The sequence below is a fragment of the Nyctereutes procyonoides genome, unplaced genomic scaffold (assembly GCF_905146905.1).
Source record: "Nyctereutes procyonoides isolate TBG_1078 unplaced genomic scaffold, NYPRO_anot_genome, whole genome shotgun sequence".
Taxonomy (NCBI): domain Eukaryota; kingdom Metazoa; phylum Chordata; class Mammalia; order Carnivora; family Canidae; genus Nyctereutes; species Nyctereutes procyonoides.
The window spans coordinates 275,763-302,782 of NW_026575155.1; the positions used below are offsets into that span (position 1 = coordinate 275,763).

Sequence of the window (27,020 nt, forward strand, 5' to 3'; positions counted from 1 at the left end):
CCTTTTTTTTTTAAGAAAAAAAGAAAATATTCTTATATGTGTTGTTACATTTTCTCTTTAGTGAGGCATTAGGCGGTTATAGAAGTTGCTTCAATAACTCACAGTCAATGGCAAATGGCATGAAATCAACTCATCTCTAACTTACAGGACTTCTTCCATTTCACTGAAAAAGCAGAATAAAATTTATACCATAACTTACAGAATAAGACAGTTTTTTTTTGTTAGAATCTGCCCTTTCGTTGAATCCTTCATAAATGTCACATTTGTTGACTACTACAAAGAAAATAGTAGCTACAGTTTGGTTTTAAGGAGTTTCATGTAGTTATTACTTTGCCTTATATAATGATTATTTTAGATTTTTCCCTATTAATTTCATTTTGCCTTAGATTATGAATATTGTGGAATTTTTCCCCTCTGCTATTTTTTGTAAGTAAATAAAAAGCTGGATCTCATTGACCTCTCAATGTTCAATGCTCAAGCAAAAATGAACTGAGGTTTTTGTTTGTTTGTTTTTAAGATTTTACTTTTAAGTAATCTCTATATCCAATGTGGGGGCCCAAACTTACAATGTTGAGATCAAGAGTCACATGCTCTACTGATGGAGCCAGCCAGGTGTCCCTAAAAATGAACTGAGTTTATATGAAGCAATAGCTAATGTTTTCTACTCTGGTCAAATTGCTCAGCCTTCTAAAAGATGTATTCAGTTTTCTTTCTTTAAAAAAATCAGTTAATATTTCAGATATATGAGAAAATTAATAACCCTTGCCATTAGAAACAGATTTTGAGACCAAAAAGTTTTGTGATAAGCATACTCACTTAAACATTTCTAAAAAAAAATCTTTCCCAAAATGTGCAGTGCTTTTATTAAATATATAAAATTACTGTTGATAAAATGCTACCTAATATTTTCTCCAAGTTATTCAATCCCATGTTAAGTAATACTTGCTTTTATTTTATTTTTTTTAAGATTTTATTTATTTATTCATGAGAGGCAGAGAATAGGCACAAGGAGCCCTATGTGGGACTCAAGACCAGGACCTCAGGATCACACCCCAAGCTGAAGGCAGACGCTCAACCATTGAGTCACCCAGGTGTCCCGCTAATACTTGCTTTTAAAAACTAGAACTCTTTGAGGAATTGTTCTTTTAAAAAGTACAGGTAACTTATATATTAATCAATACATAGGAAGTATCCAAATGACAGAGGTATGTGGCTCATGAAATCCTTATGGACAAGCTGGAGACATGTATCTCAGATTAAATATTTAGATGGATTCACACATAGTTTTTTTTCCCAAAATGAAAATATAAAAAATTTACTGTGAAGAGCTCACCCCCTCTCCATTCCTTCCACCAAATCTGCAAATATTTGCTATTCTTACTTCCTTGTGGATCATTTCAGAGTTCTTGATGCAAACAAATCACAAATATAAGCTCTTAGTATTTTAAAAAAGTGTTCCATATTATATGCCCTACACATTGTATATACTACACACTTTTTCCTCCAGTCACGGATAGTTCTGTGCCTGTCCACGAGAAGATGTAACACAGCCCCATGTGATGTATGGGTGTAAAAAATTTCATTATATGAGGGGAGATGTGTAATAGCCTGTCTGTAGTTCTTTCCCTAACAAAGTCATAGTCATCATTTTATTAATGACTTGACTGAGTATATTTTTGATGCAGTTCCCAATTACATATATATTAATCTTGGAAAGTTAATAATCTGATTCTTGGACAACAGAATCAGTATCTGAAGAAATCTTACAGGTTGGTAACATGGTAGTGATTTCAAACTTGGGTCCAAAAAACTCCAGTTGTATTAGGTTAGAAGAAAGATGACTTAATTAATGGCAACAGGAAAAAGTCTTAGGAAGTTTAATTCATTTTAAATTTAATGGGATGACAATTTAATGGCATGTGTGTATGTGTATAAATGTACACACACACACACAAGCCCAATTAAATTCAAGAAAGGTGTTTCTGACTCTTAGTTTAATAGAACAACAGTCACACAGCTTTCTTTAGAGCTTAATGAGTTTTCCATTATTGGTAAAATTGACACAGATGATGATGTAATAATTTTAAGTAGAATTTGGGGGTCTTGTGGTAGCAGAATTCTTGAGCTCACTGAATTTTGAAGATGACTTCCAATTTGATATTTAATCCTTTGAGGTATTCTCTCTCCAAACGAATGTAAGAGAATACCATTCATGTTGTTTCTGAATCACAGACCTTCCTTAAATGTAAGATTCTTGCAAAACTTAATTCTGTTAATATATTCGATCCATTTTGAACCTTGTCGGGGAACTGAATCAATTTAACTGGCTTCAGCAGCATGAAACTATCCATGTGTATGGTATAGCTGCAAAGGGGAAGCTTATTTGAATTTTTCCAGTTTCATAACTACATCTGTATATCTTTTGACCCAACTTCACGCATGGCTTATTTTGCATTCCAGATGATCTCAACATCAGTGGCATCATAGCAGCTGTAGTAGTTGTGGCCTTAGTGATTTCTGTTTGTGGCCTTGGCGTGTGCTACGCTCAGAGGAAGGGCTACTTTTCCAGTAAGTGAATTTCATCCTTCTTTGCTAGACAACTTCCTATGAGTCTAGAGTTTTATGAGACCTTCTTTCTCCTGCTGAGTTCCAGCAAACTGTAGAGAATATTTTTTTCCTTAATTTTTCTGCAGTAAAAAATGTCCAAGATGACATGTGGGTGAGTTGTAAAGCACCTATGTAAAGCACACATAGGGAGAAAAGGCAGAGCTTCCTCATCACAACATTCAGGAAATACCACAGTATCTGTGAGATGCACACTGGAGTAGTGTAATGCAGCAGTGCTGGGAGATATTTAACATACATGGATGCTTATAATATGTTGACATGTATTTAAAAGCCCTGTATTTTAAGTTAGGAATGATATATTTCAAGATGTAAATTGATTTCCAGTTTTATCCCTAGAAGTTTCATTGAAATAAATCAGTGAAATAGTTTATCAGTGTAGAACAGTGGAATGTTGAACGTCAAATTTAGCACCACTGTATATATAGCATTGTTGAATAAAAACTATAGTGTTACAGTTGCTTCTGAACAAAGTTGAGACCTCTACTAACTCAAAACCCCTATTTGATGATAAAATAGGTTTGATATGAGTGAGATTAAAAAATAACATTTTGTTCTCTTGATGTATTTCTTTACTCCCAGTCTTTAAAATTATCTGAGAGCTCAAAAGCTGTAGAACTCCATCAAGTGCATTGGGAATAGTGTATGAAACAGAATTTTTTAAACAGAATAATAAATAAATTTATAGCATAAACAAGTTTTAGACTCACTGTTTTATAGTGAACATTAATTTTAGAACTTAGGTTTAAAAAACATACTAACATAAAACTTAACCTATAAATAGATATTAAATGTCATAAAATATTTCCATGAGCATTGTTTCAAGAATACTCCCTATAATTAAGAATAGCTGCTCTGTGAATTAATAACTCTTTCCTTGATGCTCCAGTCTTAGTCTAGTGTAAATATAATTTTATGAATGGAATCCAGCTGAGTCCCCCTGCTGGTCACCAGTGAAGGTACAGACAGATAAAATTATTCATGTAAAATTCCTGTTCTTTTAACTCTACTTCCAAAGGGTTTCTGTCTGAGTATTTTTATTGGAGACTTGGTGACATTTTTCTTAAAATAGTGAGTTAATGAAAGATTTGACTTGGGTATTAGGAATTCATTAGTGAAGAATACTACTCCCATTCTCAGCTGGCAGAAAATCTGTCCAAGGGGATCATTTTCTTGACCTTGATTTCAGACAGGAGTTGGCAATCTGTGACCGGTGGACCAAATCCAGCTGCCACCTGTTTTTCTGTGGCCCACAAGCTAAGAATGTTTTTTTTTTCAAATGAACAGTTACTATCTGTTTTTATAATAAGGAAGGAACACTAACCAATCCCAAGTAAGAGAAATGTTATCTGTGCCTTCCAACAAAGAACTCTATTCTTCCAATTAATAGACCTATACCAAAGACTTTGATTATTATTATATTTTAAATTTTAAAAATATACATTTTTGGAAACTTGGCCTCTCTTATTATATAACTACCTACTTAATATCCTCAATTCTACATCTTGACCCACAAAGCCTAGGTATTTGTCTTGTGGCCCATTACAGAGAAAGTTTGTCAACCCTTGATTTAGAAAGTACAAATGTCACCAAGAGAGAATCAATATTGAGAAAAAGAAATTAAGCCTAAACTCACTTTTAAATGAATGTGTATCATACAGTATTAACTCTTGTACTTATTCTTTTGTAGAAGAGACTTCGTTCCAGTAAGTATACTTTCTTAAATGCATGCCTTTCCCCCCACATCAGCTAATCTTCTGTTAATCATCTGTCTAAAGTCAAATGTGGAAAGTTGAGTTATTTGTGAGAGTTTTATCCTATGGGAAGTTACTGGGATTCATCAAGAAATACACCTCACTTCATGCTTCGTGCCTACCTGTCAATGTTGTTTAATTACCTAGAGAAGACATATAGTCATTCTTTTGACTCTGTAGGCATTTTCAACATACTACCTTTAAAAAATGCTGCATTTTGCTAAATTAAAAATTTTCAAATAAAATTTTACTTAGCAGCTATTTTCACATTTACTTGAATACTTCTTCTGTGCCCAACACTGTCCTAGGGAGTGGCAAAACAGCAGTGAACAAAACAGGCCCCAACAACCCTCTGCCTCATGTAGTTTACGTAGAGAAAGGCAGAAAGTAAACCATATGTAAACTCTACAGTATGTCAGACTGTGATAAATATTATGGAGAAAACTAAAGCAGAGAAGGGAATAGAGAATGCATAGGGTAGGAGTGGAGATTGTCCTTTAGGATGGTTAGGGAGAGCTTCACTGATGAAGTGATATTTGAGAAGGATGTGAAGGAGCAGAAAGAGCAAGCCATGCAGATACCCTTGCGAAGAACATTCAAACAGAGGAGAAGGAATAGATGGAAAGATCTGGAGGCCAGGCAGGCCTGGAGTATGTGGGACATATTGAGATCAGTGTGGCTAAAACAGAGTGAGGATGATGGAAAGAAGGGATGAGTGCACAAAAGTAGTGGGGGTCAGATGACATGGAACCTCTCCTAAGCTGTGAAGGTTTGACTTTGATTCTAAGTAAGATGGGAAGTCATCGGAAGGCTCTGAGTCAGGGAGTAGTATCCTGTTATTTAGTTCTTAGAAGCTCACATTCACTGCTCTGTTAAGAATAAACTATAAGAAAAAAAAAGAATAAACTATAAGGTAGCAAAAAGTGGAGGAAGCAGGGAGACCAGTTGGGAAATGGCTCAATAATTATCCAGCCAAGGGAAAATGGTGGCTGGTTCCAAAGCAAAGGTGTTGGAGATGTGGAGAAGTGATAAGATTCTGGATACATTTTGAATAATTTACTGATTGGTTGGATGTGGAGATATGGGAGAAAAAGAGAAAAAGGTAGCTTCAAGACTATGAGAGGAATGTTGTTATCATTTACTGAAATATGCAAGACTAGGAGAAGCAGGTTTGGGGGCATTAGGTGGAAAGGTCTGGAATATTTTGGAATTTTAATATTTCAGATGCTGATTAGACTTCCAAGTAGAGATAATTAGTAACAGAATATATAAACCTGGAGTTCGGAAAAATATCTCAACTAGGATTAGAGATTTAGGAATCACTGCTGTATGATGAGATCACCAAGTTGGCGTGCACTTGATTTGTGACTGTCCTTTCTTTGTACATGGAAATGGCAGAGCCAACCCAGATCTATGGGCATTCCCCTCTATTCTCAGCTGCTGTGGCTTCAGATGCTTCCTGGTATTCTAAGTCTTTTTGAAGACTTAGCTGCCACTAATTTCCCATTCCCAGACTTCCTGTTCAAACCTGGTCACTCAATCTAATCATATCCCACTACAAGTCCAAGATGAGCTCCAAGTTATCAGGATTAGCAGTAGCAAAGGAGGAGAATTCAGAAAACAGAGTTACCTGATGGTATAGCCACCCTGCATCCCCACTCTGGGCAATTGTGAGGACTTCCACTTTTATTGAGTAAGATGGAAAGTAACTGGGGGGTTTTAAGCAGAAGAAAGCATCATCTTATGTAAGAAGAAAGGTTGGCATTGCTCCCTCGAGGGAAGTTATTCTTCTCTTCAACCATAGGGTCTCTTAATAACCCAAGTAGGAATCTGGGAGGTAGTATCTTTACTCCTAAGCACGTCTCCTGCCATTTGTCAAATCCATGGCCCATAAAATTTGTTGATTATTGGATGAATTGGATGTTATATTATTTTGCTAGAACTGCCGTACAGAAACTTATTTTCTTATAGTTCTGGAGGCTAGAAATCCAGATCAAGGTGACAGCAGGGTTGGTTCCTTCTGAGGGCTGTAAGGGAAGAATCTGTTTCAGGTCTCTCTCTCTCCTTGGCTTGTACATGGTCTTCTCTCTGTTCATATCGTCTTCCCTCTGCCTGTATTTGTCTCCACATTTACTCTTCCTACCAGGCCACCAGTCATATTGGATTAGGGTCCACCCTAATGACCTCATTTTAATTTAATTATCTTTTTAAAGAACCCTGTCTCCAGATATGGTACCTTTTGGTATTAGTGGTTGGAACTTTAGCATAAAGTTTTGAATAAGACACAGTTCAGCTTATAGCAGATGACTAGCACCCTAGTTACAATGTAAAACTTTCTTTCCATGCAAAAAAAAAAAGAATTTTGATTATAATGTCCAAGTTTTCAAAATGCTAAATGTTAAAAAGCTGCTAAGTTAAAAGTGTATAAGTCTGTGTTTGCATATTACAGAGAAATCTTTAGCCCTAGGCTATAATAAGATACCTGGGTCTTCATAGGTTGGTACTTGTTACCTGGCTTTCTCTGTGAATATTGTCTATAAATATAAGAAACTCAGTTACAATTGCTGGCATTTTTTTTTAACATTGTCTTTTATATTCCACAAACAGGAAGAGTAGTTCTTCATCTAAAGCCACCACAATGAGTGAAAATGTGAGTATTTTTAAAGCATACTTATAGATCCAGTGTCTTTAGGAAATAGGGCAGGAAGATGAAGGAACTGTACGGAAGTGATGGATTTTCACTTTTACTATACTTTGTGCTTGTGTCTACTTCTGGTCTTTAGAAGTTGCTGAGTGAATGTTAGCTTCCACCCTCTGTCTGGGATGGTATGAGAAAGTTGACTGCCATTTGTAGAGCAATGGGGCTTTGCCATACCATTCTTTTCTCTCATGGTGTTTGCTATGATTAGCCTCCTTTGCATTGCATCATTAGGTCTGGTACTATCAGCCCCATTTCACAGATGAGAAAATTAAGACACAAGTTCTCACAAGATCACAGTGGTGGGGCTGAATTCAGGTACCTAGATTCTTGTCAGCTCACCAAACAGATGGCCTCCACCAGGTCTGTGATACCAGGACTCTCCCTTAGTTATTCAGAGAACTTGAAAAATTTAGGCATATGGAATATCCTCTACTATCGCTGAAAGGAATATTTCAGAAATCCCTGGAGAGATACAATAATTATCTAATTCAGATGGTTTAAGCAACATCATTTGGAACCTTGTGTGCTTTTGCATTTGTGAACACTACAGTGAAGCAGTAAATAGTATCATTGCTCAGATTTTGTAGCTCTTTGGATGTATATTTAACTTTCTGGATTATTTTTCAGGAATATAGGAGGTAAGGGAGGAAGGTTTTCAATGTTTTTAGAGCTCTAAGCCCTTTCTTGAAAAATGAAGCACTGGTTCTCTGAATTCTGTGGTGCTCAGTGGCAGGGATTCTCTTAGATGTCCTACTTGTAGAGCTTGGGGTAGGCAGTGGACACAGATATTTAAACACTTGAGTGATTCTAGTGGACACTATCTTTATGACCTACTTATTGTTCCATAGATGTTTTTGTCAAAATTTGATTTCCTAAAATTGTCTATTCCAGAATCTCACAGAAGTCACTTTATTTTATAGTTTACTATGCCACAATCATATTACTTTTTCATTGCAGACAAGCAATATGTAACTCCATATTTGTTCCAACAATTTATAGAAAATACTCCTTAAACATGGAATAAAGTAATCTCATCCTAGCAAAGAATAAGAAACACTTTGTGGCTGAGTCAAAAGAGCAAAAACCTTTTATTTTTTCCTTGTCTTCCTCTCAGTTGCCCTCATCCACTGAAAGGATGGTTTTGCCCAATTCTGGTTTTGCCCTAGAGCAGGATTTCTCAGTCTTGGCATTATTGACAACTTCTTATTAGCCTTATATTGTAATTTCTTATATAAATTCTTATATAATGAATTCTTATAATTTTGCATATTCTCCTTGTTGGAAGAACTGTACTGTGCATGGTAGGATGCTTAGCAGCACCCCAACCCCCACCCACTGGATGCCAGGAGCATACCCCAAGCAGCTAAGATTTCTCCTGCTCTAACTCCCACTCCTACTTCTTTTTTTTTTTCCCACTCCTACTTCTTTACTCAAGGCAGTTTCAAAGACCTTGTCTCCTACTATTTATTTAATTCACCATAAGATAGATTTAGTTAACTAGATGCTGGTTTGTACCTATAAGATTCTCATAGTGCATGTAGCTTTATATTGATGAGATTTATAGATTTCTTTAAATATGAATTAATACATTAAACTTGTTTTTTTCCCTTTTCCTAGGATTTCAAGCATACAAAATCCTTTATAATTTAAAAGAATTCCACCTTTGAGAGACGCCAAAAACAGTTGTTACACAAGTTATTAAAAGGTTATAAAACTCTGCTTTGTCTTACATTTGCAAAGAGGTACATGAAGAGATGAAGTTGGTATTCGTGGTCATTTCTATGATTGTTAAATTACTTGAAATTGCCATTTTAAACAGATAGTTCTGTCAGCACCTAAATAAAATATAGTCTGGCTTTTTATGTCTGGACTAAGTTAAAAGAATCACAATACTTTAATATTCTGGGGTGTATGAAATGTTAAATGTCCTAACTTCTACAGAAAGTTACTAAAATATATGATACTGATTGTGAAATTAATTCACAGAGCATGAAAATACAAACTGTGTGCACCGTCTGTGCAGGAGCCTGATTTACAGGGTTTAGAAAATACTGACAGACGCAAAAGGAAACTCTGGTCTCATTTCTCCTGGAATCCTCTTTTCTCCGCTAATACAATCCTTACTCCGCTGCTCATTTATCACTAATCTATTTGCAGGAGGGAGGTAGCAGGAGTGGGTCTTATTCCCAAGGATTTGCACTTTGTGTTTATTTTTATATCTAAGAACAAAAAGCAATAACATGAAGAAAAACATCTAATGGTCAGAGCTCACTCCCCTGGTGTGTGTCATTGATTTCTTCATTAAACATAATTTTGAGAGTCAAACACAAACCCAAGTGTCTTATTTCACTTGAGTTGCTTGTTGCTGTTTCTTGCCTCTAAGACCCCTTTGAAGAGAGGATCAGTGACCTTGACATCAGAACTCATCACTGAACCCTACACACATAACCTTGCAGATACCTTTCTCTGCATGATGGTGACTTCATAATTTGTGTCTGAAAATCATGCAGGGAAATTCTGGGCTGGGCCGTCTCTTGCTGGCCAGTCCTGCTTATTGCAGAGCAGAGGATATAGAAAGGAGAAGGGGTTGTCTGACAGATGAAATCAAAGAGCTCACTATGGCTCCCTGTGCCTGTTGGCCTGCTTGGCACACAGAAGATACAGGAGAAAGGGTAGCTGAAATGAAAAATTGGTCTAATCATCTGGTTTCTCCACTGATTCATCATAAAGGCGTCCAGGCTAGTGTTACAAACTGAGAGTTGTAATGATCCATGTAATAGCAAGAGCAATTAGGCTGTGCTAAAAAAAGCCTAATATTCTATAACTTATTGTGATTATTCAATTCATATCAAATATAGGTAATAAAATATGGGAAGGACATATCTAGTTCTGGGCAAATCTGGATGAAAAGGTTACTCACAAACTTTGTCAACTTTGAACATAGTTAAGCTGCTTTTTAAGGAGTCCATTTTTTTCCCCCTTTAGACAAAGCAGATCCCAGGATTCACTGGACAAGTAAATGGCTTAGGCACTAGCTGGTATCTGGGCACCACACCAGGTCCCTGGGAAGATGCCTCTTGTCAGACTATACCTTGCCCCTCACTTGTCTGTGGCACTGGATGCTTCTCACCAGACTCCTTCCAACATTTTTTATGAAGTGCCAGATAGTAGATATTTTAAGCCATAATGGCCTGTTACAAGTACTCATCTCAGCCTTTGTAGGAGAAAAGCAGCCATAGACAATAATAAACAAATGGCATGTTTGTGTTCCAATAAAACTTGATTTATAGAAACAGCAGGCACAGACAGGATTTGGCTCCTATGCATGGCTTCCCAACGCCTGGTAGTGACACATGAGAAAAACATTTATCTATAAACATCTGCAAAAATTAAGCTAAATGTTGCCCATGCTTTGATTTGATTGGCATGAGGAATATTTTCTCCTTGCATTGCCAAGTGCCAAGTATATGTGAGTCTCGAAGATGGCCCTTCAGATGCCTGGATGGCTCAGTTGGTTAAGCGTCCAGTTCTTGACCTCAGCTCAGGTCTTGATGTCAGGGTTGTGAATTCAAGCCCCACATTGGGTTCTACACTGGGCTTGGAGCCTACTTAAAAAAAAAAAAAAAGTGGCTCTGAAGGCATACCTACCATCCCATAAGATCAATTTCTTCAATTTAAATGACTCAAATCTATATTGTGGGGAAAAAATACATAGTGCCTTTGTTTTACTAACAGATGAAAGCTTCTGTGCCATTTGGCTAGTCGATTCATCTTATAAAATATTATCATATAACGTTTTCTTTGAGTCAGATATATATTACACTTTATCTCAATATATTGTATAGAGCTAAGTAGAAGTCATTGTGTGGAGAATGCTTTCTCCCACACAAAAGATATAATATTGAGCACTCATTTTCCATTTATTAAAAGTATATCCACTTGTGTCTGGACTTGTGTTTCCACTTGCTTTTAGGGACTTGAATATTAATAATTGGTAAGACCCCATTATAATTCACAGAGCATTTTGATTTTATCTTCCTGCAGTGAAATTGTGTTAATATAAGGATTAGGGCTCTGAAATCTCTAATAGCAAGTATTGCTTTAATTATTGTTGTTGCTATTATAACTAGATTTAATTTATTTTTAGTTGGGAGTTTAACCTAACTAAATCTGGAACAATTGATTGTTTTTTAGTACAACTTTGCAAAGAACTTCCTTCATCTCACAAGTGGTTTTGTTTGATTAAAGTCTACATTAATAAAAATAGCTGAACTTGTTCAACTTTTTAGGCCCATTTAACCAGTACAGGGAAGTCATCCACCTATTGTTCAATAAAACCCGGGAAACTACACCCTCTTACCATCTGTAGCTACAAGGCTAGCTCTTTAGCTGCTTAAGATTAGAATCTCATCATCTTTCATCTGGATGTCTGCCAACCCTCTCAAATGATGAAGAAAATGCTCTGCAAATTAAAAGGCAAAACTATTAAAACATTTTATATGCATCATGTAGGGGTGGATGGAGGTGAGGGTCCATACAATCTCATTCATCTCATTATGTATCGTGAGGCTTCTGGGTGGCTCAGTCAGTTAAGTGTCCAGACTCTTGATTTTGGCTCAAGTTATGATCTCAGGGTCGTGAGATGGAGCCCCACGGAGCCTGCTAGAGATTCTCTCTCTCCTTCTCCCCCAGCTCTCTCTCTCTGTGTCTTGCTTGCTCATTCTCATAAATAAATAAATATTAAAAAAAATAAAGTGGGTCATGTCATTTGCAGACAAGGAATCTGAGATTCAGAGTCAGTCCACCAAGTTCACAGAGATAAGTGAGGACTTTTGGTTTATAAGACCCTGGTCCATCTGATCTGTTGTGCCCAAGATTGTGAATCTGAGAAACCACCAAGGAGCCGACACCGATGCAAGAGCATGAGGGTTTATTAGCAAGCTGGAGCTTGGGTCCAAGTATACCCGACACAGTGGAGCAGGGACTTGGACCCCGAAGTGGGTTACAGCTCGGTTTTTTATAGGCTGGTCTAGGGGATTTTCAGAAGAGGTGGAGGAATTTCTCAAGTTCTGTTTACATTCTGATATGGGGCTTTCAAGGGCATTGAGCTCTGTTCTCATTCTAATATGGGACTTTCTACCACGGGTGTGGGCTCTGTTGTCTTTCTGATACGGGATTCATTCTGCAGTTTTTCCTATAAAGTTCAGCTCTTATTCACAGGGGCCTAAGATGGCTATACTTGTGCTAATGCTAAACTTGAGGTGGAATGGCCTTGATTTTTCTCAGCCTCCACAGATCCAGGATGTTTCACTTGAGATGTTTTATCTCTTGCCCCCAAAATACATTCTTTTTAAATTCTTAAGTTCTTCTCTTGTGCCACACCTTCCCTTCACCCCTAGTAACCTCTGTCAAGTTGGCCTCTCCCTAGGCTCACAGGTGGTAACATTGTTCTGTCCTCCCTATCCCCACAAGCCAGTCTCAGTGCTAAGGTGGGCCCTTCCATGCTCATCTACTCTCACCACAGATGCCCAAACCTCTCATCTTATTTTTTTAAATACTGAAAGGAACCATGATGATTACATTTAAATCCTGCACTCCCGCTCCCAACCTTTTTTTTTTTTAAGATGTTATTTATTTATTCATGAGAGACACACACAGAGGCAGAGACATAGGCAGAGTGAGGAGTAGGCTCCCTGCAGTGAGCCCAATGTGGGACTTGATCCCAGGACCCCGGGATCATGCCCTGAGCTGAAGGCAAATGCTCAACCACTGAGCCACCCAGGTGTCCCCTACTCCCACCCTTCTCATCGCTAAATCTGCCCATCTCCCATCTCCCCTCATTCATCAACTCCATCCTGCATTACATGTTCCATGATTGTCACTACTTTCATCCTTTTCACTTCAGGCCTGTTACTATTTTGTCTTCTGGGACATTCTTCCCTCAAATAGCCTCTCTCTTAGTCACGACTTCTATCTCAGTCACTGCCAGATTTGCTCCTGAACAATGTCAACCCTCTTCCCCCTTTTCTCCCTTCCCCTTGCTAAAAACCTTCCACTCTTTTCCTTTCCAAAGCTCATTACCAAGGGCTAAATTCCTTAGCCTGCAGTTCAAAGCTAAGAAAGTCTTCCCCCGCCCTCCTAGCCACCTACACTTCTTGTCATATTGTCACAACCTACCCATCTAGCCAAATGTTCCACTGTTCTACTTTGGTTGCCTTATGCATCCAAACTTAACTAGGGTCATTTCATCTCAATAATGCAATGTTTTCCTCCATTGGAATGCTGATTCTCCCAATCCAAAAAAATAGGTAAATTCTATGGACTCTTTAAGGGATGGCTCAAATTCCACCTTCCGTAGGAGGCTTTCCCTCATTCCTCTTGCTGGAATAGTTTCTTCTCTGAGCCTCCATAGCCCTTGGTTGATTTTTTTATGGCAATTATTGATATTTAGTTCATAATACACTTATGCACATATTAAACAGTATCAGATATGGTCGGTATCTAATAAATGCTGAATTAATTTTTAAAAATCAAGAGTGCTTGTGAAAAGGCAACTAAAAAAACACTGATACAATTTCTGTACAGATTTAGATTTTTAGTAAAGTATCATATTCTGCAATGTTATTATAATCCAGTTCATTCATTATGCAAAGTGATACAAGTTATTGCTCCATGAATTAAAGCTGGACAGAAATTGTTTCTCTCTTCTACTCCTTTGTTATTAAGCATCCATTTCCACACTGTTCTTATAAAGATCTTAAAGTATTTTTCCAACTTTCAAGTTTTAAATTTTAGTTTTCCATTCTTTGTTTCTTGTTCTGTAAGAGTTTGGGACACTTTCAGTAGTAATAACTGGTCAGGAAATTCAAAATAGACTATGTGTTTTTATTTGTTGATACTGTTAAAAAAAAGCTCCTGGCTGGCTCAGTCGGTTAAGTGTCTGCCTTCAGTTCAGGTCATGATGCCAGGGTTCTGGGACTGAGCACCACATCAAGTCTCCCTGCCCAGTGGGGAGTCTGCTTGAGATCTCTGACCCTCAGCCCCTCCCCGCACTTGTCCCTCTCCCCGCTCATGCTCACTTGCTCTCTCTCTCAAATTAAGTGAATAAAGTATCAAAAAAAAAAAAAAAGACAACATACTCTAAAATGGGGACATTTGTACTAAGTCCAAATTACTAAACCAAAACTTAATACCAAAGTTAACTACAGTTTCAAAACTCTCCAGATGTAGAATCTAAAACCAGTCAATCTGGAATTGAGGTTACCTGCTCAAGTCCCCTAAAGGAAGATGACCTTGCCACAGCTAATCCACTCTGCTTGTTACTTCCTTGTCCCACATCCTTCTGCCTACAAGTCATTTCATATGGATCTTCAGAGCACTGTTCTGTTAGACAGGATGCTGCCTGATTCATAAATCGTCAAATAAAGCCACTAAAGTCTTTAACATTTACTCAGTTGAATTTTGTTTAACATTTTCTATTTACTCTTGTTTATGACTTAAATACATGCCATATTTTTATTTGCCCAAGTTTAAAAAAATACTATTTTTTTTCTAGAGTATGTCTTTAGGCTTTCTAGAGTATGTTTTTATGCTTTCTACTAAGAAAATGCTCTCAAATAAGTGAATAGTTGTATCAACAAAAGATCTGTTTAAGTTCTCTAAGATTGAAGGTGGATTGATTTAAAGCTCTACTTCATGATGTTTTTAACAGTGAATGTGCTACTTGTTAAGTGCATTCCTAAATAGGAAACTGAAGTTTCTTAAGATCTGTGGTTGTGTTCCTCAAGGTGCCCCTAGCATGCAACTTTTCAATCTCAAACTCAACTTTCTTCTAAATATTTAACTAGCAAAAATCATACTAAAGTTACTGAGGTCAAGAAAATTGTTCTAAATCGTACGATAATATACAGCAAAGGACATGAGAAAGAGTATTATACATTAACGTATGATATATTCATGTAACAGAATGTTGATTGGGACATCTTCTGTTGCCCCAAGGGCCAAGTACCCCACTTTCTAAAGAAAACCATAAACAATTTGGGTATAAATACCCCCCCTTGATGTTTATGAAGATAATGGTGCTACCCTGAAATCATTACCCCAGTCCTCTCCCTTTTACCCTACCACACAAGTTCATATAAAGTGTATATGAATAGATTGGGGTTGGGGAGGAATGGGAGAGAGAGAATGAAGTATCCAAATTGTGAGACAGAATGAATTTGTCCAAGTTTTGTGTTCTATCATCTGACTATCCCCCAAGGCAAGTACAGAGGACTTTAAAGAGAATCACTTGCAAAAACTGAAGATGCTTGCCAAGAAGGAAATAGCTATTTGAGCAGGGAGAAGGAGTTGGACAAAGATATTAAGGGAGACAGCAGGATAATGGTGAAGCACCCATTTTCCCATGATTTCTTAGGGCAAGGATATATGAATTTCCCATGGTCAAGTAGGCATCATTGAAAGTAAGTGGGCCTGGAGCCTCTTGCTGGTGTCTTACTGAGATAAAACATCTGAAACAAGACTGTCCCACTGGGATGGGAACAGAAGGGAGTTGGAAAGAGATGGAGTTGGAGTGGACTTTCCATTTGGGATAATCTGTACAATGGGAAGACCTCTTAGCCCACTGATTGCCCCCAAGAACTTACACATGCAGCACCTAACCAGAGAGAGCCTAGCATTTACAGGACTGCTACAGCAAGGGCAGCAAAGAACTAGTAATAGCCAAAACCAAAGAATCCTACACTAAGTGGATTTAAATAAATAAAAATTGCCTGAAACAGAAGCCCTCTTCAGTTATTATTATTATTAAAGGTAACACTAGATAAGTAACAGACATATGTCTCTTTCCAGTTCTCTGTACCCTTCTTCAACTCATTTCCTCTTCTTATGAGGACGCTAGTCAGATTGGATTCAGGCCCACCCTAAAGGCCTAATTTTAACTTAATCCTCTTTAAAAGTCCTATCTGAAGGGGAAAAATCAGAGAGGAAGACAAACCATGAGAGACTTAACTCTGGGAAACAAACTGAGGGTTGCTGGTGGTGGAATAGGGCAGGGGGAAGGGGTAACTGGGTGATGGGCATTAAGGAGGGAACGTGATGTGATGAGCACTGCGTGTTATACCCAACTGATGAATTATTGAACACTACACCTAAAACGAATGCTGTACTCTATGTTGGCAAATTGAATTTAAAAAAAAAAGAAAGAAAAAAAAGTCCTATCTCCAAATACAACATTGTAAGGTTCTGGGGGTTAGGATTTCAACAAGTGAATTTTAGCGGAATAGAATTCAACCGGTAACACCAGGCATGGGAGAAAAAAGCTATTTTTAACACTAAAACCTAGAAGGTTGAGGTCATTTCCAAGAATAAGGAGAGCACTGGCCAACTGAAGTGGCAGGTAAAGGCCAGGGATGTAGTCAGGGCAGCCTCACCCCGAAGAGGAAGGGGCTCTGAGAAAGATGAGGAACTTATTAACATCCATGACTCAAGGCACCACCATAGACTTCAGCTGGAGAAGACAGTCAAAAGTGAGCAATATATGGCCTAGAATGTAGGGCATGGGAATAGAGTGCTTAATGCAGTATTCTTACCGTCACAAATAGAATCCTTACGTTTATGTAATGAATGACTAGATTGGGAAGTTCTAGCAAACTCCAAAGAGTTGCAAGACAGATTTTAACACAAGTGTAAGAAAGTCGGTGTGAAATTATAAAAGGTAAAATTCAACTAAACCAAGTGGGGGAAGTAAGGGAACAAGAAGGGAGGTGAAGCGTGTACGGAAAAGGGTCAGGACCTTCTCTAGACTGGTAGTTGCACACTAAACCAGGTAGCTCACCTGCCACAGGTGGGTGTTGTTTCAGGGGAGGATAGAGATAGGATCTGAGCAACCAGACTTCCTCAATTACCTTTAAATAATGCCATAATCAAACATCAAATTGTTTCAATGTCTACAGTTATTTAAATAAAAGTAGTTCAAATGAATATCATTGCTTAGCATCATTGGAAGAAACAGGACTTACTACTCCTTTACCCTCTCCAATTCCAATTCTGCACACCTTACTAGTTTAGTCACACCTGTATTATTAGGAAGTATTTACAGGTCTTTTGGAAAAGGTATTCCTTTAGAATTTTTTAAAAATTTTGTTTACTTGAGAGCGAGCGAGCGAGAGAGGAAATGAGCAGGGGAGAGGGAGAAGCAGATTCCCACTGAGCAGGGAGCCCAGTGTTGGACTTGATCCCAGGACTCGATCATGACCTGAGCCCAAGGCTGATGCTTAACCAACTGAGTCAACCAGGTGCCCTGGGAAAGGTATTCCCAAGCAGGTTTGGCTTTGGTTAGAATTGCACACCACAATAACAATCTATTTCTCTTTTGAAGTGAGCTAAACTCATAAAGAAGGTTGTTAAAAGACTTCATTAGAAAAAAAAAAAAGGAAAGAAAACCTTTAAGAGTTTAAGATCCAGTATTTATTGACACAAATCAGAGATTATTAGACATGAAAAGGCACAGCTAGTTTCCTTCTTAAACATAATTTCCTTAAGAGCCATCTACTGGAACTGAAATTTTGACGTGCCTATTATGCCACCTATCTGTTCCGTGTTTGTTGTTGGCTCTTCCATCACTGAGGCAAAACACCACTACACAGCTTATTCTTTCAAAGGAGATTCCTTTGTAGAACCCACATTTGCTCTCAGCTTTCCTTTCTCTGCCTGGGGAGCACAGTAATAGACTGATCAGAAACTGCAAGGGAAGAGAGGGGACCTGGGCTCTTAGGGTATAAGCAGCTAACATTTGAGGAGATGACAGTTGAGATACAATGGATGTTCCTGTGTAGATTTAAACCTAACTTGAGTTTCCTGGAAAAGCCATGATAAAATATTTATAAGTTGTTTCTTCATATTTTGGGAGCAGATATAACACCCCTCTGCAGCAAGCATTCCTTAGGTCAGGGTGGCTCCGCTCAGGCAGTAAGTCTCCTCTAAAGGGTAGTCCTGCACACTGAGAACAGTCTGGTGGGTTATGGGCAAGTTGTAGCCAATTTATGCAAGGTCTCCACCTGATTCATTATAACCAAATGGGAGGATTTAAAATTGGTGCTGAGACACAGAATTCAACACACTCAAGTGTACACCCAACATCACCAAATAATTTATTTGGAACCAGAATTAAAAGAACATTTGACAGTTCTCTGAACATTTGACAGTTGTGAAACATGTTTATTCTGATCCAGTTGTACAACTAATCTAGGACAAATTGCCAAATAAATGTTACATTATTTCTTCAGGACTGGGGTTTGTCCAAGACTTCAAATTTGGGATCTAAGAAAAGGAAGAAAAAAGGTTCAAGCTTAGCCATAGTGAAATAAAATGCATTATCTAGAAGGCTTCAATATTTAACTCATCTAGTCATTTTTTTTTCTTTAGTGAATATCTATTGTTTTTCAACACCTACATGGGAATATAACAATTGCTAAAGATTTATTCAGCACTCACTATAAACCAGGCTCTTTATTAACTGATTTCACATATGTCATTTAATTACAATAACCATGAAGAAGATATAACTCTCTCCAATGTCAGATGAAAAACAGTCACCATTACCTATCCCAAGATCACATAGGTGATCTTGTCAAGATCCAAGATCAGAGAGTTTGATTTCAGATCCCCACCATTTAACCTCTTACGTGATCTCCCATGCCAACGGCAATCATTTATTTATATCAGAGCCTCACATGCAAACATCATTGCCCTAATAAATTTACATGTGATTGTCATTTAATCCTCTGAAGAATTCAATTGTAAAGTATAAATATGCTCAACTTAAAACAATCTCCCACAAGAATGAATCCATGATTAGACACTTACCTTCAAATCTGAAGTCAGGGAACGTATTCATGTCTGCTTTACCATACATTTGCTTAAGCTTAAAAAGCTCCTTCTCCAGGTCTTGCTGGTACTCTGGGCCAGTATCAACAGGTCCTCCAGATGTCCTATTGTATAAATAAGCCAGGTAAAAACTCACGCACCAATTTATAAAACCAAAATTACTTTTCAGCATCAAGTTTCAATAGATCTTTCAAAAGTATTCACATGGGAAAAATATTCTTTATGAAAGAAGTATTTGTTTGAATTTCAATTCAAACTTTTATTATGATGAGGTTCCACATAAAAGGGGCAACTTCAAATGAACTTCTAACTTTCAAGATTTGTAGTATCAAGGATGTTTATTAAATCAGAATCTCTTGAGGTCTAAGTTGTGATAAGATAAAATGGCTAAGTCCACGGCTCTTGGAGTCAATCACTGCTTCTGTTTCAATGTGTGCTCTATAATTTATTAAAACTGCTAAACCACAGCAAGGCATGAAGCACTCTAAACTTTAGTTTTCACATCTAAAACTGAAGGTCCTACCTAATGATGGCATTATAAGAATTACAGAGAAAATGCACATATACCACTAAACATAGTGATTGGCACATAGTGAAGTGACACAGTGATGTGTTACTTATTTCTATTACCGAATTTAAATCAGCCACCACTAAATGGCTTCTAAAAGGTCTTTTAGTAACTCTAAGTCTCTTATAATACAGGTCTACCAAAGAAGCAAATATTTCCTATCCTCAGAAATTTGCTATTTAGAAAAAAAAAATGTCTAGAAACATTTATGCTATAAGTTATTGATAAGCTTGAAAGACATGGTTCACCAAACAGCTACTCAAGCTGAGGAGAGCGCACTTTTGCTGAGTTAACTGGGAAAAATTTCACTTTAAAAAGGTGGCATTTGAGACACATCATGCATTTGGGTCAGATTTTAATTTCCTACATTCTAAGACTGAGAAAGCAAAGATATGGAGGGAGGTAATAAAGAACTGCTTATGTGAGGAACAAGACATCTATCTAGATGGAAAAGCCAGCAGGACCCAGGTCATGGGAGACCTAGAGTGTTAAGTCTGGGAGTCTGTATCGTATTTGCTAAGCAATAAAGTGACAAAACTAGAATTTGGGAAGATAAATATAGCATTATGGACCAGCAGTGGGGCTAATTAGATGTAATTAATTCTTTGCATAAATTCTGTGTTTGTCATGTCACTGTCCACCTACCAATGAGCAATAAACAAACTTTATAAGTGAGAATTCCATTAAATGGGTAATAATATTTTCACATATGCCTATTAAAAGCATAGGGCCTTATATATGTTATAGAATTTCCACAAAAAAAAAAAAATAGAGACAGCTCTACTTTAAGAACTTATTAATGATGTTGGTTGTCATGGACCCAATTTTCTTCTAGATCAGCACATGGAATAGAACCTTCTGTAATGACAGACATGCTCTACATCTATGCTGTCTCATTAGGTAGCTACTAGCAAAATCTGGCTAGTGAGCCCCAGACATGTGACTAAGGGACTGAGGAATTGAATTTTTATTTATACTTAGCTATAATTAATTAGATTTCAATAGTCACATGTGGATAATGGCCAATGAAATAAGACAGTGCAGGCCGAGATAGAACCTTCCACCAGATACCTTAATGATGGTCTTCCAGCTCTGGGAGCCACAGGTCTCAGGAACTGCTTTGAGAGGATCTAGCCAGTCTCACTGCTATACTGGTTACTGATAGATGATGGCTGTTATAACTGTAATGTGTACTCTTATTAAAAAGAGGCCAGATATTACCTATATCCTCAGGTATAGGATATACCTGAATATGTCTCCCAGCCCATCCAATTACATCCCCACGATCTAGCATGGTGACCAGGACAAAGTAGACACTCAAAAGGATACTTGTTTATTGCACTTAAAAAATACTATGCATGCTAATTTATTGAATCACTTAATTTTTACAACATCTTTTGAAATACTGCTGTTATTATCATACCCATTTTACATATGAATAAGGTACAGAGGTTAAATAACCTGCCCAAGGTCACAGTGCTAGCGTCAAAGCAGCACTCTATGCCAGAATTCATGTGCAGAACATTTTTCCACACAGTTTGCAGAAATGAATGAACTCTTTAGACTAAGAGTTTAATCTTAAAGCTTTAGATTAAACCAGCCAGGGGTCACCTCAGGGGTGCCTGGCTGGCTCAGTGGGTAGAGCATGCAATTCTGAGTTCGAGCCCCACATTGGGCATAAAGCTTACTTTGAAAAAAAAAAAAATAGAGTACACCTCTGTATTAATTTATTGGATAAAGTACAAACAGCATCAACACTAAGATACTACAAAACCTCTGGACAGGAAACACTCAAATCCCCCAACCAGTGCTGCACATGTTACTAAACTGTATGATTTTAGACGAATTGTAAACTTTTAGCCTTGCTTTTCTCATATAACAAATGGAGATAAGATCTGTAAGATTGTTGGCAGAATTTTATAACAATGTCTTCGTTTTAATCCCTTTGTTCTCTTCCTCCTTAGTTCTGACAAGGACAAAAACTTTTGTCAGTTGCTCAGACTCAAAATCTCACAGTTCTTTAATTATTCCCTCTCCTCTGCCTCTCCAGATAACCAAGATCAGTTCTCAGTCTCTCAATGCCTTGACTATCACTTTTATATTCCCACTGCTATAAAGCCAAGATCCTTATCAACCAGTGCTTGGATTATTACATTTTCCATCATGTCTGTCTTCCTTTTCTGCAAATTAAAATTTTTCCAATACTGTGATTAAAATTATCATCCTAATAGAGTAATATTAATCTTCTTCCACTCTACCATACTGCTCAAAAACCTTTAATTCATTATAAATGCCTATCGTATAATCAAAGCCTCATAATCCCCTCATTTCAACCCCATTCCTATTGCTACTGCTCCTTACACTCCTCGTATATATCCAACTTCCTGGGAAAGGGCATTACACAATTTCCCAAAGATACTTTGTGGTTTCTAGTTTTCATGCCTTAGCTCACTTCATTCTTTCTTCCTAAAAGATATCGTCCTCCCACTCCCATTTATCTGTCCAACCTTCACACCGGTTGTTCATAACCTGGGGGAGACCCCTAGATGTAGATATCTACCAAAGGCTTTCCATGGGTTTGAGGAACTTTTCAAGCTATAAGCTTGAAAATCATGTGAGTAAATTGTTCACCTTTTTTAAACTGAGGATGATCCAGAGCTATCCATATTCTCAAAATGGATAAAGGACTAAACAGTGCCTTCAAAGCCAAGACAAAACAATCACTCTTACAAGCTACCTTCCAAAATGCCTCCAGCTAGAAAGGAGCATTCTTTCCTGTGAACTCCCCAACATTAACTATGTCACTACCTTAGGATCTAACCCGTTTTACCTTATATACTACTTTATACGTGCCTACAAGCTTTCTACCCTTATCAGATTTCAAGAATATTATGGAAATGCAATATGGCTTCTTTCTGTGGCCCAACACGGTTTAATAGCCCAGTGCTTTGAACATGCTAGACAGCTAAATAAAACAGAACACTGAACTGATGTGTGTCACTTTTCCTAAAATTTGGGGGTTGAATTTGATGGCTAAGGTCATCATCACTCATCTCCAAAACGGTGTGGTTCTATAATCATCCTGGATTTGCTTTATGCCATTTCAGAGTCTTTTGTCTTCTGACATTCCTAGAAATATATAACTATGGAAATAGCATTAAAGAAAAAAATGCTGTGTTCATACATTACCCCCAAATCATGATGTAATAGAAAGGTCACTAAATTGAGAATTAGAATATTTTGATAATATACTTCTCCTCCAATTAGTTTTATGACCTGAGGCTAATTAATGTCTAAGGGACTTAGTTTTCTCAAATATAGTTGCTAAATGATTTCAAGATCCCATGTACTTCTAAGAATTGACTCTAGTTTATAATAAATGACATTATAATAATGATATATCTAAAATGACAATAGATTTAACAGAATTCTCCCTTGGAACCCATAAAAGGAAAAAAAAAAATGGAACTTAAAAGAAGAATCAAGATCTTTATCTTCTTTTAGAGCATCTAATGAACCTGTATGTCAGGGATCACCTCAGTGAAGATCTTAGACACTCTCAAACACCAATTTTTTTTCCCCAATCTCAAAATGTAATACTTTGGATATTTATATTCACACCATGATTGATTATCTACCACTTACTGGCGTTTAGTTCTATATTCTCTGATCTTGTCCACGAAGAGTTTCTGTACAGGATCAAGTTCCTTGTTAAATGCCACTGCTGTAACACCAATGTTTCTCCTCAAATGGACTGAGACTGCAGATCGAATGAGAGAGGAGAACCTGAAGAGCCTCTGAAGAATCATGGTGATTCTGTTACCGAAAGCAAGCACCAGCATGTTAATATACTTTAAAGCATATAACTGCCAAATATCTCTAAATATTTCATATAGTGGGACTTTAACTCCACTAATTGCTACAAAACTCAACCATAAAAGAACCAGCCCAACAGAGCCCACCAACGAAAGAGAAAAATCAAGCAGTACAACCTAATCAATAAAAGAGTGAAAAAAAAAAAAAAGGACTTAAAGACTTCCAAGTCCTTACTTTCAGAAACTAAAATACAGTGATCTTCTAACTAACACATATCATTGGATAAAACAGGTGATTTCAGCTATCAGATGAAAAAAAAAATTACAAAAATACATGGAAACAAGAATTCCAAAAAAAAGTACTAGACAAGGAAGCCATAAATGATTAGAAGAAATTTCCCTCAGATTAAGAAAGGTGGCCTCTGTCAAACAGGGTTTATTCAACCCTATGTTGGAATGGAGATAAAAGATCCACACCTCAGGAAAGCTTGGTAAAATTTCTGAACATTAAAGTGAAAACCTGGCACGCTAACATGACTCCCAGTGTCCCAAAACTACCTATTAATAACAATAACCATTGTCATCCTAACACTGAACTGCTATTAAGTGCTCAAAGTGTGGTCTGTGGACCAACAGTAGTATACAAATTCTTACTGGTCTATAGTAATACAATTGAAATAAGGACTTAGAAACTTTTATAGCAAGTTGACAGAGTAATATATATTTCTTGAATAATAAGTCAGTCTGTATTTTGTGTGTCTTCCCTATACTATCTTTCACCTAATTTTTCCAGTACCTCATTTTCATTGTATTCTTCCAAAGTCGCTGCAAGGGTTGGGGGGGTAAAAATGGTCCTCTACCACTAAGAGTTTAAGAAGCACTAAGTGAGAAGACCGTAGGGTAGTAGCACAGTGGTTCCTGAGTGGGGGTGACAGTACCCCCCCAAGAGACAGCTGACATTTTTGGTTGTTGTGACTTGGGTGTGACTGGCCAGGGATGCTGCTAAACAACCCTTAACAATCACAAACAAATAGCCTCCCCACGACAAAGAATTATCTGGTCCAAAATGTCAATAGTGCCAAGGTTGAGAAGCCCTGGAATGGCACATGAAGATCACCAAAAGAAGAGAACAAACCGAGGGCTGATGGAGGGAGGTGGGGCATGGGCTAGATGGGTGATGGGGATTAAGGAGGGCACTTGTTATGATGAACATGGTGTTAAATGTAAATGATGAATCGCTGAATTCTATTCCTGAAACCGGTATTGCACTATATGTTCGCTAACCAGGACTTAAATAAAAATTTGGGGAAAAAAAAGAAACCTACCAAAAGAACTCCCATAATAAACAAAATATCCTTCACCTGCCAGGATGAAAGCACACTCTGAAAAAATCAAAGAATTCACCGTAGTATGTCACTTTTACGCTCTATCAGAGAAAAAGACTTGAGAAGACCCGAAGCAAACAACAAATAATCTACTTATCATGATTCCCCTTTTACATACACAGAAAATAAGGCTTAGAAATGAAGTATGTGGCCCAAGGATGCACAGTAGACTCTGACCAGACACACAGACCCATTTTAAAAATCGTGCAAGTCAAGGTGTATTTTCCCTTCTGGCAACTTAAGGACGCACTGAACACTCAGCAATAAGGCCACCAAGCATCTGTTCAGCCCGGAATACTTTGCAAAGTACTTCCATATATATTCTCTCCTTGTACCGCTAGGGTGATACTGTTAAGAATTAGAGGACAGTGTTCGTATCCCTCCTTCATAGATAATAAAACTAAGTCTAAAGAAAGCCATTACACTGCCTATATATTCCCAGTTAATCTGCTCCGACTGTGGCAAAAATTGTGTCATTTCTACTGCGTAAAACCCATTTTCATTTTCTATCATCTAAGTCTTGGTTTTTTTTTTTTTTTGTTTTTTTTTTTTTGTGTGTGTGTATTTTAAAGTAAGCTCTACACCCAACACCACCGGGAATAAAGAGTTGCAGGCTCCACGGACGGAGCCGCCTAAGCGCCCCTCTATCATCCTCTTTTAAGTATTCAAGATCCCCAAATCACAGCTCTAATTTTCATCTTTTTCCTGAACCCCCAAGCCCATACATTCCACAGGCCTCTTCCCTTCAGAGGTCCTATGGGGCCCTCAAACTCAACCTGTCTAAAAAAACAAGGAGCGCGCGCGGTCTCACTATTTTTACTGGGCGTGAAATACCAGGTCCGATAAATTCTCTATGCGGGCACTGTGGGGTGCCGCGAGAACCGGGGACAGGTCGGACACAGGCTGCGGGAGGCAACAGCGGGAGGGCGCAGGGACGCGCGCGGAGAAGAGGGGCTGGCCACGGGTCAGTCCCTTCCCTGCCTCTCCCGCGCACATCCCTAAGGTCAACCCACAGTCCGCCTAACCCGACCCGCTCTCTTTCTCCCTCCTGGAAACCCCGTTCGGCCCCGCCCGCGACCTCTGGCCTCACCCCTACTCAAGCACCCCCTGCGCCCCCAGTCGGCATCTTGTTTCTTGGGGTTGGGACGAACGACCGTGCTGGACAGTGGGCGTGCAAAGCAAAGCCGCCTGACCACGTCTGAGCACTATCAGTTTTTTTTTTTTTTTCTTTCGAGATTTTATTTATTTATTCATGAGAGACACGCAGAGACAGAGAGAGAGAGAGAGAGGCAGAGGCAGAGACACAGGCAGAGGGAGGAGCAGGCTCCATGCAGGATCACGCCCCGGGTCAAAGGCAGGCGCTGAGCCGCTGGGCCACCCGGGGAGCCCCAGCATCAGTATTTTCAGGCGGGATGCAAACTGTTAAAGATCGCCACCACCCGTCTCCCTCGTACGGGGCACATTCTGCTTTCAGCAGTTGGGCAGACGGTCCCGCGCGCCCCGGCAAGGCAGGCCCGGGCTGCAGACCTGCCCTGAGGGAATGACCTTGGGCTGCCGCCGCGGGGCCGCGGGCCCAGGCCGCCCTCCCTGCCTCCCTGCCCGCCTGCCCGCCTGCCCGCCTGCCCGCCTCCCTGCCCCCCGTGCCGCCCCGCTTTGCCCTCAGAGCAGGGAACCCCGGGCCTGAATACGGAGTCAGCCGCACACTGCACCGCCTAAAAGCGGCGAGGTCAACAACGACCCCGGGCCGGCGGTGAAGGCGCCCGGGGCACAGGGCTGCTCCAGGCTCCTGACGGACGGCGGCACGAGACAGCCCAGGCCGCGGCAAGAAACCCAGAATCCGAGTCCCAAGAGGCCAAGCCGGCCGAGCCACCCTCCCAGTCACCTTGCACTCAGCGCCGAGCCGCCGGAGTCTCCACTGCCGCCACCGTTCTACTTCCGGCCCTGGCTCCGCCCCCACCCGCCTACCCGCCATCGCTATGCATTATGGGCCGCCGTTGCAGTCGGTCGACACTCACCGGACAGGAAACGTCTCGGAGGCGGTCTGCGACCGGACGGCTCTAGGTGAGACAGAAGCCAAACAGGAGGAGGAAGTGGAGGGTAAGTGCTTCCGGGTCCCTCGGCGAAGCCTCCGCCATCTTCCCTTCGCCTAATTCGACCTGCTGTCTTTCACCTCCTGGAAGCCTTCTTTTGTGCACGCATGCGCACTTTGATCGGCCTGTTCCCTAGTTAAAAATCCTCCCAGACCCAAGTCAGCATCCTGTTCGTTGGGGTTGTTGAGGTTTTAGG

At 39.0% G+C, this 27,020-nt stretch overlaps 3 protein-coding genes across 5 annotated transcripts in view; 2 read left to right on the top strand and 1 right to left on the bottom strand.

The window, feature by feature from the left end:
• The window catches only part of JAM2 (junctional adhesion molecule 2), a 59,959-nt gene extending 50,995 nt beyond the window's left edge, over nucleotides 1-8,964 (top strand). For both annotated transcript variants that reach the window (XM_055313408.1, XM_055313409.1), the window contains exons 7-10: nucleotides 2,461-2,568; nucleotides 4,316-4,331; nucleotides 6,987-7,029; nucleotides 8,698-8,964. In XM_055313408.1, coding sequence (XP_055169383.1) covers nucleotides 2,461-2,568; nucleotides 4,316-4,331; nucleotides 6,987-7,029; nucleotides 8,698-8,730 — 200 coding nt within the window. In that variant the 3' untranslated portion in view covers nucleotides 8,731-8,964. The remainder of the gene's footprint in view (nucleotides 1-2,460; nucleotides 2,569-4,315; nucleotides 4,332-6,986; nucleotides 7,030-8,697) is intronic.
• Nucleotides 8,965-18,207: 9,243 nt separating this feature from the next.
• ATP5PF (ATP synthase peripheral stalk subunit F6) lies at nucleotides 18,208-26,874 on the bottom strand. 2 transcript variants are annotated; one of them, XM_055313430.1, is made up of 4 exons: nucleotides 26,750-26,874; nucleotides 23,180-23,350; nucleotides 18,946-19,070; nucleotides 18,208-18,399 (listed from the first exon to the last, which is right to left on the bottom strand). In XM_055313430.1, exons 2-4 carry the CDS (start codon nucleotides 23,341-23,343, stop codon nucleotides 18,362-18,364), a joined length of 327 nt encoding a protein of 108 aa, XP_055169405.1. In that variant the 5' UTR covers nucleotides 23,344-23,350; nucleotides 26,750-26,874; the 3' UTR covers nucleotides 18,208-18,361. The 2 variants fall into 2 exon arrangements, with proteins under 2 accessions (XP_055169405.1, XP_055169404.1); XM_055313429.1 differs by lacking the exon at nucleotides 26,750-26,874 and adding an exon at nucleotides 26,617-26,736.
• Nucleotides 26,756-27,020, top strand: part of GABPA (GA binding protein transcription factor subunit alpha) — a 34,410-nt gene continuing 34,145 nt past the window's right edge. Inside the window, exon 1 of the mRNA XM_055313426.1 lies at nucleotides 26,756-26,831. The gene's annotated coding sequence lies outside the window, so the exon portion shown is untranslated. The remainder of the gene's footprint in view (nucleotides 26,832-27,020) is intronic.

What these genes read in the sequence shown, in the direction of transcription:
- ATP5PF (XM_055313430.1), bottom strand. Translation starts at nt 23,343, where the DNA reads ATGATTCTTCAGAGGCTCTTCAGGTTCTCCTCTCTCATTCGATCTGCA. An exon ending in GAATATAGAACTAAACGCCA is followed by an intron (nt 19,071 to 23,179) that starts GTAAGTGGTAGA and finishes TTTATACAATAG; the next exon opens with GACATCTGGAGGACCTGTTG. An exon ending in CCCTGACTTCAGATTTGAAG is followed by an intron (nt 18,400 to 18,945) that starts GTAAGTGTCTAA and finishes TCCTTTTCTTAG; the next exon opens with ATCCCAAATTTGAAGTCTTG.